General features: G+C 39.3%; 1 protein-coding gene across 12 annotated transcripts in view; it reads left to right on the forward strand.

Annotated features, from left to right (window-relative positions):
* Window positions 1–13,683, forward strand: part of GRIP1 (glutamate receptor interacting protein 1) — a 305,895-nt gene that overhangs the window by 260,200 nt on the left and 32,012 nt on the right. For 8 of the 12 annotated variants that reach the window (XM_026797175.2, XM_026797183.2, XM_074539767.1 and 5 more), the window contains 4 exons: window positions 4,304–4,459; window positions 9,330–9,516; window positions 10,878–11,023; window positions 12,023–12,103. In XM_026797175.2, the coding sequence (XP_026652976.2) occupies window positions 4,304–4,459; window positions 9,330–9,516; window positions 10,878–11,023; window positions 12,023–12,103 (570 nt within the window). Of the gene's footprint in view, window positions 1–3,426; window positions 3,583–4,303; window positions 4,460–9,329; window positions 9,517–10,877; window positions 11,024–12,022; window positions 12,104–13,683 lie in introns of all 12 variants that reach the window. The other 4 variants (XM_026797159.2, XM_074539770.1, XM_074539768.1 and 1 more) reach the window with 3 other exon arrangements.

Consider the following 13,683-nt stretch of genomic DNA (forward strand, 5'->3'; position numbering starts at 1 on the left):
AAGCAGAATGAGTTGGAGCCCAAATTTGCAGTGTACTTCCATTCATTTCAGTTATGACAGTACATTGCAAACAAATCTTTCTCTTTTTTTGAAGCAAAGATGTCATGCAATTAATTTCTGATGGTTAAAGAATTTTGAATACTGGTTTTTTTTTTGGGAAGACAAATGCTGGGGCCAATGATTTGTGTAGATGATTGTATTACTTGAAGCAGTTGGTTTGTTAACCAATATTTATAACAGATTGATGCTGTAAATATTCTAGTAACCAGTGTAGATGCTTAGAAAAAGAAATGCTCTTGCTATGCCAGAGTTAAGAACTGTCTGTTACTAAATCATATCGAGGTGATCAGCAAATGATGATCTATTAGAGCATCTTTTGGGGGAAAATATCCCTAATGTAATAAAGTTGCTTTCTTCAGTAAGGCAGAATAACTAGGATGTTTACAGACTGTTCCAGCCCCTAACGAGGTGGTGCTACCACAATATCATGACCAATTCAAGATGTAACAAGCTTTATGGAAGCAAGTTCCCTCTTAGAAACAACCTTTTATCAGGTGTGGTATGACCTAGAGGCTGCAGAGAGTGAAAATCTCTTTTGCTTTGTCTGGAATAAGCTGAGTCATTAGGGCTGTACCTGCTGAGCTCAGTTATTGGTCTTGTGGGAGTATGTTAGGAATTTAAAACAGGCAGGAAAGTCAGTATATAAAATAAACTGAAATTTTAGCCCTAAAATAAAGTGAAGAGCTCTATAAAATATAGGATTCTTTTTCATGTTTTTTTTTTCTTTATACTCTGCTGCTGACATTCATTTCTCTTGCTGCCCCATTAGTTTTATGTTTACTATACACAGCCCTGTACTGGAAGAGCTGAAATTATCACTGAATTACTATGGTTACACACAAAAGGATTTTCTTTTACAGAACTTTTGTTGAATTGGGACTATCCTTCTACAAGCTGAGCAAACTGAATTTGTGTACTTTCCCACTTTGTAGGACATTTTTATCTCTACTCTCGGCATGAAAATAAAACATTAAGAAAAAATCTCAAGGACTGCCAGATAATTTCCTGCTGGAAGCAGTCTTTTTAATTAAACAAGGCTCACAGCAGCTTGAAAATAATGAAAATCCACCTGGCCACATTGTTCTTATCAGATTTTAATTTTTTCACTGTAGTTAAAGTTAAGAAATCTTGCTGTCTGTGCACGTAATTGAAGAGACGATTCCATCTGAGAAGACATTCTAAGTCTCTAAGACACATAAGGCCATATCAGACTGCTTCTGGTGTTTCCAGGACTTTTCTGGCTAACATGAGATTTTCCAAAGTCCCTGAAGGTGGTGGTCCTAGCAGGTGAGGAACCCAAGGTGCACAGATCCAGCCTGGTGCTGGCATTGCACCTCTACCTTACTTTTGATATCTGATATTGGGGCAAAAAACCAATTCTTTTGATTCAAGTACATGCCATGGCACAGTGTTCTCATGGAGGATTGCAGCTCCAGGGCAATCTGAGTGAAGACTCAGGGCCAGGTCGGGCAGCTCCAGGGCCTGCAGGGTCTCCAGCACTCCACCAGGCTGCAGGGACATGGTGAGCCCCTTGCTCCCCTTTCCCTGTCCCTTCCCTGGTGCGCACTCCATAGATCCACCCTGCAGAGACAGGCATGGCTCTTGAGTCAGAGGGGGTAGCACAGCCAGGCAATTGGCACATCAGTGCTCATGTGATACAAAGTGAAACCAAGGGACAGCTTTCCTTCTGCCAGGGCACAGCGCTGGCTGTAGTGGCTGCCCTTTCCCCACCCACCCTTGTTTTATTTCATGGAATAAGATATGAACATAAGGTATAGGTCCAACCTAAATGCTCAGGGTTTTGGGCTCCTGTTAAAGGCCAGCATGGGGACAGACAAGTCTGCAGCCATTTTAGCAGACTTTAGCTTACAAATCTTTGTCAGAAATTACCTACTACAAAAAGGCATTTCTAAAATCAGTGTATCTAGATATATTGATTTGCATTAGTCTGGGGATATGTGTTGAAAAGTTTAATTTCACATGGTTTTCTTAAAGTAAGTTGTATACTATGAATAATCTTTTGTGTCTACATTATTTAGCCATTTTAGCCATTTAGCAGGTAGCAGAGGGACACAGGTAATACAGCTCATGGGACAAAGGCAGCAAACTCTGTGTTTTATAGAAACAAATTTGGAAAGAGTTTAGATTAGATATTAGGAAGGAATTCTTCACTGTGAAGGTGGTGAAGCAGTGGGACGGGTTACCCAGAGAAGCTGTGGCAGCTTCATCCCTGGAAGTGTTGAAGGCCAGGCTGGAAGGGGCCCTGAGCCACCTGGTCTAGTGAAAGGTGTCCCTTCCCACAGTAGCGGGGTTTGAACAAGATGGTCTTTAAGGTCCCTCCAAACCCAAACCCTTCCATGAGTCTGTAGTATGGGCAAATCCCTTGGTGTTTTGAGACAAAAAATTCAGTGAATACTTCCCAGTTTGAACTGTGCCTTTATGGTTCAGCAAGGGTACCGACATGCTGAATTTAATGATGAGTATATTGTATTTAATCAAGGGAGACTTCAATCCCTTTACTTTAAGATTTGACAACTTCAATGCTTCCCATTATCTTAGTAAATACCAGTCTTCACTTTCAGCACATAGAACCCACAATTAAATAATTAAATACAGTATCAAATTTCATCCAGTGAAGGATTATTTTAAAGTTTTGAAGATCAAGTTTAAAAAAAACCAACACAAAAACCACAAAACAAAAATACAACATTGCAAATCCAGCTAATCAATAAGACCTCTTTTCTTTATTAACCAGGTTTCAGGATAGTTTTCCTGCTTCTGGCATTGGGAAGTCATTTACTGCACAGAATAGCATAATGCCAGCAATAGATTGTGGCAAAATTAAAATGTCAATACAGTAAATTGAAATGGCAGGGAAGCATCTCCATTCTAGGCAGTGCCATGTAAAGTATCTGGTTGGTCTTTTTAAAATAGATTAATGCAAGCAGAGAGTTATTAACCTTCAGTTAGTGGTCATATGTAATATCTTAGTATTTTGTGAGAAAGTTTGCAATCTTAGCTCCGTAGCCAGAAGGAGATAAGAAATCAATTCAGTAACCATAATTTTTGAAACAAATATAAAAAAGAAAGAAAAAACTCAATCAGAAATGTTTTTCTGAGAAAAAATATTATTTCTGCTCCTCAAGTTAGAACCCCCTGATAAAAAGACAAGACCAGGTTATTTATTTTATTTTATTTTATTTCATTTTATTTTGTTTTGTTTTGTTTTATTTTCAATTTGTTTTCTTTCTTTCACTTCTGGTCTATAGTTTTTTTTTTTTTATTTTGTTTGTGCAATTCAGTTACTTTTACCTCTTCTCTGGTCCTTTTGTTTTCTGATTTTCCATCATCCCTTCATGCGGGCAGTGAAGGTTGAAAGAAGCAACAGGCAACTTACCGGGGATTCGTGTGCCAACAGCCAGAGCAGCCTCCTCACCTACCACCATTATAACACCTACCACCCTGACCATTGCAGGATGCCAGCCTTGAAATTCCAGAAAGCGCCTCCTCAGAAAAGCCTTCGTAATGTTCACACCTTTTCCTGCTGACATACTCACTTCTCCTCCTCCTCCTCCTCCTCCTCTCCTTCCTCCTCCCTCCCTTCTTCTTTCACTCATACTTTTCCCATTTCAGGCTCTAAAACCTTTTCAGTTTTATGGATGCTACACTTTTTCATAGCCATGCCAAGGTTATTTCTGACATTTTACACCTTTTCTTCTCTATAACAAAGCAGCCTTTGTAGGCAGGAAAAGGCTTGAAAATTCTGAATTAATCAGCTCTTCTATGTATGAGTAGACCATTGGATTGGAAAAGTGTATACGAAGCATGATTTTTGAATGCAAAGCCTTGCTTACAAATCTTTGTCAGAAATTACCTACTACAAAAAGGCATTTCTAAAATCAGTGTATCTAGATATATTGATTTGCATTAGTCTGGAGAGGTGTGTTGAAAAATTTAATTTCACATGGTTTTCTTAAAGTAAGTTGTATACTATGAATAATCTTTTGTGTCTGCATTATCTTTGTTAGCTTCCAGCAAGTGTTGTCATGAAATGCTGGCTTTACTTTTTCCTAGGGTCGCCTGTGTTTTTTAAATGTCTTTGTTATTAGAAGTGCACCAAGCATTCCTGTGCATCATACACAGCCTATACATAAAATGTTTGATTCATTGATGAGTTACAGGCATGTGCCGCGCTCTTCTGTGAAGACTGAGTGCTGTATGCCAAGTGTTTGATTTCTTACAGCAGCTCTGGTGTCTTCATCCTTCTCTCCTACCTCCATGAGTGCATACAGCCTGAGTTCCCTGAACATGGGGACCTTGCCTCGCAGCCTCTACTCCACCAGCCCACGGGGGACAATGATGAGGCGGAGGATGAAAAAGAAGGACTTCAAAAGCTCCTGTAGGTGGTAACTGCATTTCCTCAAAAATGTGCAGTGAATGAATGGGTGGAGGAGGGGGAAGATGCAGGAAAAAAGCAGAGTACCTTAATTAAACACATATATTCTAGACAGAAGAGAGAGTTCCTGGTAGACGTAGGGAAACACAAGGGTGAAAATATTTGTCCAATGCTAAAATGAGATGAGTAGATGCTGTCTAGCATAACTATCTCATCTGAAATTTATAAAGGAATATTTTTTTCAGACAGTGCTGGAAGAGTTTGTTACACCATTACTGAAGTGATTTTGAAATTCCTTTTTTAACTCTTCCTATGTTCATTAGGGAATAGTCAAAAGCAGATTGCTGGTAAGCTCAACCAGCTGTCACATTAGGGAAGGCAGAGCTTGCCACAGCACCTCCTAGGTAGTTCTAATGTTTACATCTACACCATGACCTGTACAGTCATTTTGGTGAGGGAGAGCATGTTACAGTGAAGCCTAAGTAGCCTCATTTGACCACTCTCTGGGACTCAAAGCATGGATTGCCTATGAGTCAGTCATTTCCCAAGCCAGAACAGATCTATTCAGGCTGTTCCATTTTGCATATTGCTAAGCATTCACTAGGCTGCAAAGAGTGTGGCTGTGTCAGTGCATTTTTTCCCAGATTCCATGAGAGTGCCTCCTCTCTTTTGGTTTGTCTGTCTTTGTGCAACCCACAGCAACTCAGTTCCTCCCAAGCAGGGAGGTGAGAACTGCTCTGTAAATCATTTGCTCTAGGTAACAGTGCTCAGAAGTCCACTCTGAAGGAACTGAGCTGCTGCACATTACAGCACTGCTGCTGTATTTTAAAGATTCCCCATGGTCATAGTAAAACCAGAGCAAACCAGCAGCTTCCAAGGCCAATCACTACAGAATTATGAGAACACATTAGAGAGGAACTGAGGTTTTGCTTTCTTGCACTTTTTGTTGCTTGCTTGTTATTTCTTCTGTAAAGCACATATTTTTGCATAACATTTGCCTGTAAGTGCATTTTTTGTTTTTAATCCGATCAGCCATTTTTCACAGCTCATCTATTGACATGTTAGCTTCTAATGCATTCTTTTGGGTCAAGAGGGGATACTGTGTCTGTCATGCTATGGTATCAGTAGAGGTCCAGCTCTTACACCTTCTCCTTTGCGCTTGAGAACCAGTAGTAGTGTTACACTAGTAGTAATTGATTTGAATAGTAAAATCAATGCAAAAAATTGTTCATCAGTTGTGCTACGTTTTAGCTGTTCAACAAAGGATGAAATCTTCAAAGCTAATCCTGTTATGGATCTTGGACACAGCTATAACTTGCACTGTTAAATTTTTCAGATATTTTTCCTTCAACGAAGCCTTGTCTGTGTTACCTTGAAAGACTCAAAACAAGGCCAGTGATGTGGCATTTAGGGGAACAGTCACATACGTACTGCAGCCCACCTAAAAGATTTTTCAAGTCAGAAGGCCCTGGGGATGACAAGCTGCTATGAGTAAACAAATCTCTAGATAGGAGAAGTTAGGACAAGGCTTAGTTATGCTGTAGTTTATTACCCACTCACATTGTGAGGTCTCAATACAGAGCATTACAAAATACCTGAAACTGGCCCCATCACTGCATGGTCAGTGCCTCAGTACAGCCTGTGACTGCATCAACAGCCCTGAACTGGAACTGGCTGTGGAGGAATTGGCCGGCCAGCCAGACTTGTTTGCTCTTTTTGTGGGTTTGCTTCTCAGCCCATGCAGAGTTCCTTACTCTGTTAGTAGACTTATACCCATACTTGTGACAGCAATAGCAGCCCACTTTAGAGACCCACACTGCTCTGGACCAGGATAGAGAATGTCCAGTCCTGTATCTTTCCACTATCATCAACAAGACTTGGAAAACCTCTCCCTTTGTGGGAGACTCATGAGAACCAGGTAGATTGACTGCTGTGCTTTTCATGGAAAAAGAGTAGCAGAGTCTTTCATTTTTAGTGGGACTTTTTTCTTTAATCCAGTTGGATCATTTGAGAGTTTTATTAAAGTAAAGTTTATTAAATCTTTTAGAATGTTACTTGGTAATAAAAATACATAGGTTGCTATAAAGTTTACATTGCCAATTATTTAAGAATATTTGTACAACATAATGTGATCATGGCATAATTCATGAAGATGAAGTGTGATGGCACGATGGGTTAAAGACTTATATCGTCATGATTTAACAATCATTGCATTAGTTATGCAGATCCTTCTAAACATGTGGCTGTAAAAATTGAGGGCATGCCCTGCTGCCACTAGCTTTTTTTGTTGCTTGTTTCAGGTTTTATTCTTCTTCTGCTTTTGTTTGTTTGTTTGTTTAAGGTGTGGGATTCATTGTTGGAACACTTAGATTATTATTTCATTAAAGTTTAAATCCTGAAATATTTTGCATTAGGTCCCTATTAGTGGTTGCAAACAAGCCATAATTTATACCAATTTACTTTACCAGGATTGCATATGTGGTAGAAGTTTGAGAGAGTATTAGACATGCACAGGTGCTCTTTTTGCAACAGCTATCAGGAGGAATTGTGAACATTTTTCAATTGCTTGTAGGTCAGAGTGGGAGACTGGAGGCATAATGATCCATAGATGCACCTTGAAGCACATCTTGTTCTGTTTCTTGTATAACTGCAGGCATAAAAATGCATAATCTTCAAATTCACAATCATGATTTGCATAACTGCAGAGCTTATAGCAAACCAGCCCTCAGGAATGTTGCTAAGAGTTAGATGAGAGCTAAACAACTATGCTGGAATGTACCCCTAGCAATAGCAAGCAGTGTTCGCTGTAAATACAAACATATTCATGTCCCCTTTTAAAATCAACAGCGCTGCTTCCTGGCCTGTAAAAATTCTAATCCACCAAGGAGTCAAAAAATGTCACTGTTTCTTGCTGCAGTTACTGTTGAGTTACAAACCCCAACGTGCTCTAAGTCATGGGTTTTGGTACCTGTGACATTTTACATTTTGGGTACCTGTGGCATTTAGAGTCTTAGGAAATATTGATTAAGAGACATGATTAAGAAAGGATAATTTTAATCTCTGAGAGGTTTTTTTTGTTCCTGTTTCACTTTCCTTTTCTTTTGGAGTAGAAGGAGTTCCTAATTATCATATTTAAGTGTCGACATCATCAAAATGTTTATCAGAGTGAGTTTTAAATCCTGCAGATAGTGACTTAATTTCCCAATGTGAATTAAAACTTTTACTGTCTTTATTTCAACTGAAAGTTGAAATAAATTTTATGAGATATTTAGCTTCCTAGTAGGACATTATAAAAAGAGTAAGAAGGTTACAGAGTCAACTTAGATACCTGCTGCATGGAGGGAATAGAGGCGTAAGCGATGGGAGATAGAGATGAAGGTTACAAGCAATTGTTATATGACCTTTAAGAAAGGGAAAATTGAACTTTCCTTTGCCCTAAGTTAAGATGTTTCTAGAAGGTGTCTTAGGTATTATATTAATTTATTTGGTTTCATTATATTTTAGCCTTTGCAGCAGTGAGGGCTGGAGAAACCTATTTCTCAGATGCAGTAAATGCTAAAGCTGATGGAAGTTTCTAAGAACAGATTTTTAGTATTTGTATTTGTGTATAAGCATATCTTATTGAGTGCAGATAAAAGAAAGAGTAAGAAGGAAGCTGTTGAGTATCTGAAATGATTCTTTAAAATTATTCTTAGAATTCTTAGAAAGAAAATTTAAAACAAGATATGAGGAAGAATTCACAGTTATTTGGAAGGGACAGTTTTAGTGTGGGAAGGGGCTTTGCTGGGAGAAAACAGAAAATTGTGAGCTTTTTGGCAAGTGAAAAATTTTGCAAAGATCTGTCATTGCCAGCTGTGCCACATCTATCAGATCTATACTGATATAGAGCAAAATGCCAATGCTTGCAGCCCCATAGTGTGGGAAAATACTTATATAACCTCTGACATCTTTTTACAGTTGCACTAATACTGTCTATAATATCAACATTTTTTTTTCCCTGTGTCAAAGAAAAAAAAATGCACAAGTAACCTCTCCCTCAAATAAACTATGAAATTTTACCTAATCCGTAGCAGACGTGTATGACACGAAAGGCAATAGTTTAGTTTGTCACTGGGGGAATTCAAACCATAATACAATAGATGTTTAGACAGAGGTCAGGGAGGCAAAGATGCAGTCCCTCCTTTTACAGGTAGTTTTCGTCTTGATCTGTACTGCAGCCTTTCAGAAGAGGTGTGAGTAAAGCTTGAGTTTCTCATAGAAGGGTCCCCCAGTGGCTTTGAGAGACCCCACAGGGCCTTTTTTCTCACAATCCCTTGAGATACGCTGGTTGGCAAAATAGGGTGGTTTGTTCAACTTCCATACATTGCCCAGTTAGCCTGACAAATTGCTGACTTATGGTAAACACGTACAAGAAGAAGGCATCCTTACTTCTTGCAAGCAAGCCTGATTCGTGTGCTTTCTTGCTAACTACAGTGAATGGCTGTGAGATGTTCAAAAGAGGAATCTGCCTGAATAACAGCTGGGCTTGTGCCTCCAATTGCCTTAGTTCCTGTTGAAGTTCTGCTTATCCATGCCTCCAACCTAATGCAAACAGAATTCAAGGATGTCCTGAGATTTTTGGAGTGGGGATATCACACACATTTATTTTACTCAGAACAAGAATTATCTTTTTGCATTCCAGCATACAACCAGATGTTTTCTATTATCTTATATGCCATAACTGTTTATTCATAATTTATAAACTCTAGCCTAAATTGACTTTTAAAGAGACATTTCATTGACTAGATTTATTGTAAAGAACAATTTTCTCAAAAAGCAATGAAACTTCTGCTGTATATGAATGTCTTTCCTCCTGGTCTGCTCTGTTTTATAGTGTCTTTAGCCTCTAGCACTGTTGGTTTGGCTGGGCAGGTGGTCCACACAGAAACCACAGAAGTGGTGCTGACAGCTGACCCCATAGTGGGGTTTGGGATACAGCTCCAGGGTAGCGTGTTTGCTACTGAGACCTTGTCCTCTCCACCTCTCATTTCCTACATTGAGGCTGACAGCCCGGCGGAAAGGTGAGCTCTTGGACTGACTGCTGAACACATTCCATGGGCGTTCTCGGGGGCTTTGGGCTTCTTGCTGTCTTCCAGTCTGTGACAAATTGCAGGGCCTTGCTCAGTGGAGTGGGGCAAGTAATACACTTTCTGTTCTGACAATGGTGTTTCATGCACTTGGTCAGCTATAAAAGAATGACAAGCACCGGTGTTCTGACCATACAGAGTCCTCCAGAAGGAGACTGGAAGCTATATTAATGCAAAACAAAACCAAAAAAAAGAAAAAAATCAGAAAAACCAGTGAAGTCAAAATAGTGATAATTGAGTGTCCCGGGGGAAAGCTGTATCCAGCTCTTTTCAGTTTTGGTACAGAATCAAATCTTAGGGAGTACCAGAATTTTGACTTACTAATTATTTCAATTACATTTTTATGCTTAAAAATGTATTTAATCGTGTCATGGGAATGATAGCAGCTGCACAGACAAGCACCAGCTGCCATTTCACCTGCAGCCCAGGGTCAAAGGCACAGATGATGTCCATGGGTGGGGTGGAAGCATGAAGACCTCTCTTCCTGGGTCCCAGCACCTAGAGGACACAACCCATACTGGGAGCGCTAGATAGTGTCGTGGTGTAAAGGGGCAGCAGTTTCTGTGCCTAGGTAGCTTTGTGAGATGCTATGCCATAATTGTCCTTCAAGGTCCGGTTAAGGTCTTTGATCAGGTGGGTCATATCAGAAACTGAGCAGCCAGCCAAACCAGGGCAGTGATCATGTCCCTGTGCTTGGCACTGGCGAGGGCACACCTCAGGTGCTGTGTTCATTCTGGGCCCCTCTTTATATGAAAGACATTGAGGTGCTGGAGTGTGCCCAGAGAATGGCAATGGAGCCAGTGAAGGAGATGAAGAACAGCTCTACCAAGGAGCAGCTGAGGGAGCTGGAGGTGTTTAATCTGGAGGAAAGGAGGCTCCAGGGCAGCCTTATAGCTCCCCACAACTGTCTGAGAACAGGATGTAGCCAGGTGGGGATTGGTCTCTTCTCCCAGATAACACACAACAGGACAAGAGGAAATGGCCTCAAGTTGTGCCGGGGGAGGTTTAGATTGAATATTAGGAAACATTTCTTCAGTGAAAAAGGTTGTCAAGGACTGGAACAGACTGCCCAGGGAAGAAGTTCAGACTCAATTCCTGATGGTATTTAAAAGACATGTAAACATGGCAAATCAACAATGAAAGGGTGGACTTGTCAGTGCTGGGTTAATGACAGGGCTCGGTGATGTTAAAGCATTTTCCCTAATGCTAAACCTAAATGATTCTGTGATTCTGTGATACTGCTGGTTCTGGTAACATGCACATCTGATGATTGTTTTGTATCGTTTTGTACCAAGGTGTGGGGTGCTGCAAATAGGAGACAGAATAGTGTCAATAAATGGTGTCCCAACAGAAGACAGCACATTTGATGAGGCCAATCAACTGCTCAGAGACTCCTCCATCACCAACAAGGTCACTTTGGAAATAGAATTTGATGTTGCAGGTATGAATGTCCTGTTATTCTGTCTTGCAAGAAAAATGAAGGAATAAATCCCAAGTACGTTGCAAGTGTTAGGAATCTGAGGTAGAGGTTTTCTTCTCACATCTACACCATTCAGTTTTCAAGTGACTTATTTGAAACAGCTTTCTCATTTCACACAGCCCTGCAGTCTACTTCTGAAAGCAAATAGAGATGACAGGTCCTGTAGTAAGATCTGGTGACTGTCTCTCCTCTGACTTATTTCCAGACATTTTTCTGGCCTGAGATAGAAATGTTCTGCTAAACAGAGACAAATCCTCTACAGGCCAAATAATGAAATGTTTCACAAGACAGAAAACTATTTAAAAAGGTGGATAAACAAAAAAAACTCTTGAGGTGTTTCACTTACAGTATCTCTAAGTAAAATAATATAAAATTAATTAATAAAGGTCGGAAGAATCATTGTTAATTTTTCTGGTATTATTATTAATGGCATTCCTTTATTCTGTAATGTGTTTAAGCACACAGAATATACCCATGAAATCCCAAATTGTGTATATCAAGTACACATTATGTGTGTGCACCACTGGATTCGTTTTCTTCCCACTAGATGTTACACGCATGGCAGTTACCTTAGTGGACAGTTAAAAATAAGTGCTAGTCCTGCAGCAGCAAAGGTCAGAAATCCTCATGACTCAATCTTCTGTCCTTTTAATTAAAAGCTGTCTGCCAGCAGTGAAATTTTCCCATGTGCTCACAGAACTTGCATATGAGCTAAAAACCTGCAGTCTCAGCTGGCTGCTGGCCCATGCAATCTCCACAAATTCAGTTAAACCTTAAAATAAATTGAGGACCGTGAAATTACCAGTAGAGTTATATATCATACCTCCTTCATTTTAGCACCCGTGTTTCATCCCTGCCTTGTGACTCTGGTGTGATTTCATCAACTTACATGCATAGTTCCATGCTCGTGGAATTGCTGTGCCTTATAAATTATCTAACATTTTAAATATTTTTTAACAGAATCAGTTATACCAAGCAGTGGAACATTTCATGTGAAACTACCAAAGAAGCATAATGTGGAACTTGGCATCACCATAAGTTGTAAGTACAAGGGTTTATTTTTCTGACCACGTTTATGGGATAATCTGCAGATAGTAGATCTTGTAGCTACAGACTAGCATTTCTTTTGGTATTTTCTTTTTCCTTTTTCTAGCTTCTTTTACTCTTTTTCTCTTTTGAAATACTGTTCTGTAATATATTTATACTGCCCTTCAAGTAGTTAACAAAGCCAGAAGTTTGCCAAATCTAATGTTTGACTTACTCCTTCACATGCATAGTAAATATGTAACTCCAATTAAAGTTACTTATTAAAAAGAAAATCAGAATTAGGTCCATGCAAAAGTATTTCCATAGCTAGCAAGTTTATAGCAGAGTCTGTCATGGTCCCTCACAGGCTCCTGAACAGAACCCCACTGAAGGGTCTCACAGACATGAGGACGCACGTACCTAGGGTTGTTTTCTGCTTCAGAACCCAGGTACATCCTCAGTCTCTAGAACGTTTGGCCAGTCCTGAATGTGCAGCTCACAGCAAAATCCCCTTTCACTGAGGACTGCAGAGACTGCTGAAGAAAGCCACAAGAGCTGGCATCAATCTATTTCTCAAGAAGTATTTGTTGCTGTGGTTTGAAATTAAAAGTGTTCCTATATTTATTTTGTGAGGAGAGAGTAAAACAATGTGTTAGAACTGGATTTTGGCCAGGTGAACTCCAGCATACTGAATTCAGCGCTTGAGGGATGGAAAAACAATCCATATCAAAGTTAATGGGCTTGACACTGCAGAATCTCGTGTCATTAGAATTAACTTTCTTTTATGGCTGTGGCCTTTCTTAGGCTATTAGTCTTCCTTTGGAGTTTTTCATGTGTCTTGGGGGAAGATTATGCTTTGTCTTGTATTCTCAGGGCTTTTAGCAGCACTGTGGAATATGGTTAATCAAAAGTACCGGGGGGATCTCACTGCTGAGGATTACATCTCAGGAACAAATGAGAGACACTGCAGGCCTGTTTGTTTGTGTTGTACACTTGAATGAGTGTGATACTGTTGATCTCTGTAAGATGTGATATGATATTTGAAGCAAAATCGGAGGTCTACATGTATCTGTGCAAATGAAAATATTGAGAAATGAGAAAACCTGGAGCAAGGCTGTTCTATTTAAATGTTATTCTTAAGATTGATAAAGGTTTGTAAGGTTGTTGAAAAAATATGAACTTACTAGTAATTTGATTTGTGTTGTTTTTTTGGAATGCAGACATCTACTTTTTGTCTGTAGGAATAAACTTTTAATGGAAAGCTAATGTTCTTGGAATTTAGTTTTTAGCAGTCCTCTTTCAAACTTTGCATGCCCTACTGATCTGGAATCTAATTCAAAAAAATTAATGCTTTATAAAATTAGTGCTTTATATAATCAGAGTAACATGTGGTTGCTCTTAGCTCTCTGCTCTTGTGATTATACTGCAGTATCTTTATATTTAAATTAAATTATCTCTTATATATAATAATCTCATTGATAGTATTTAATTCATATAAAATTTATCTAGGATAAATTATTTACATGGCTTTAAAGCATTTTGTATTAATAACTGGTAGAAGTCTTGAATTGCTGCATGTCATGCTTGCTTTTCAG

The sequence above is a fragment of the Zonotrichia albicollis genome, chromosome 4 (assembly GCF_047830755.1).
Source record: "Zonotrichia albicollis isolate bZonAlb1 chromosome 4, bZonAlb1.hap1, whole genome shotgun sequence".
NCBI classification, from domain to species: Eukaryota; Metazoa; Chordata; class Aves; order Passeriformes; family Passerellidae; genus Zonotrichia; species Zonotrichia albicollis.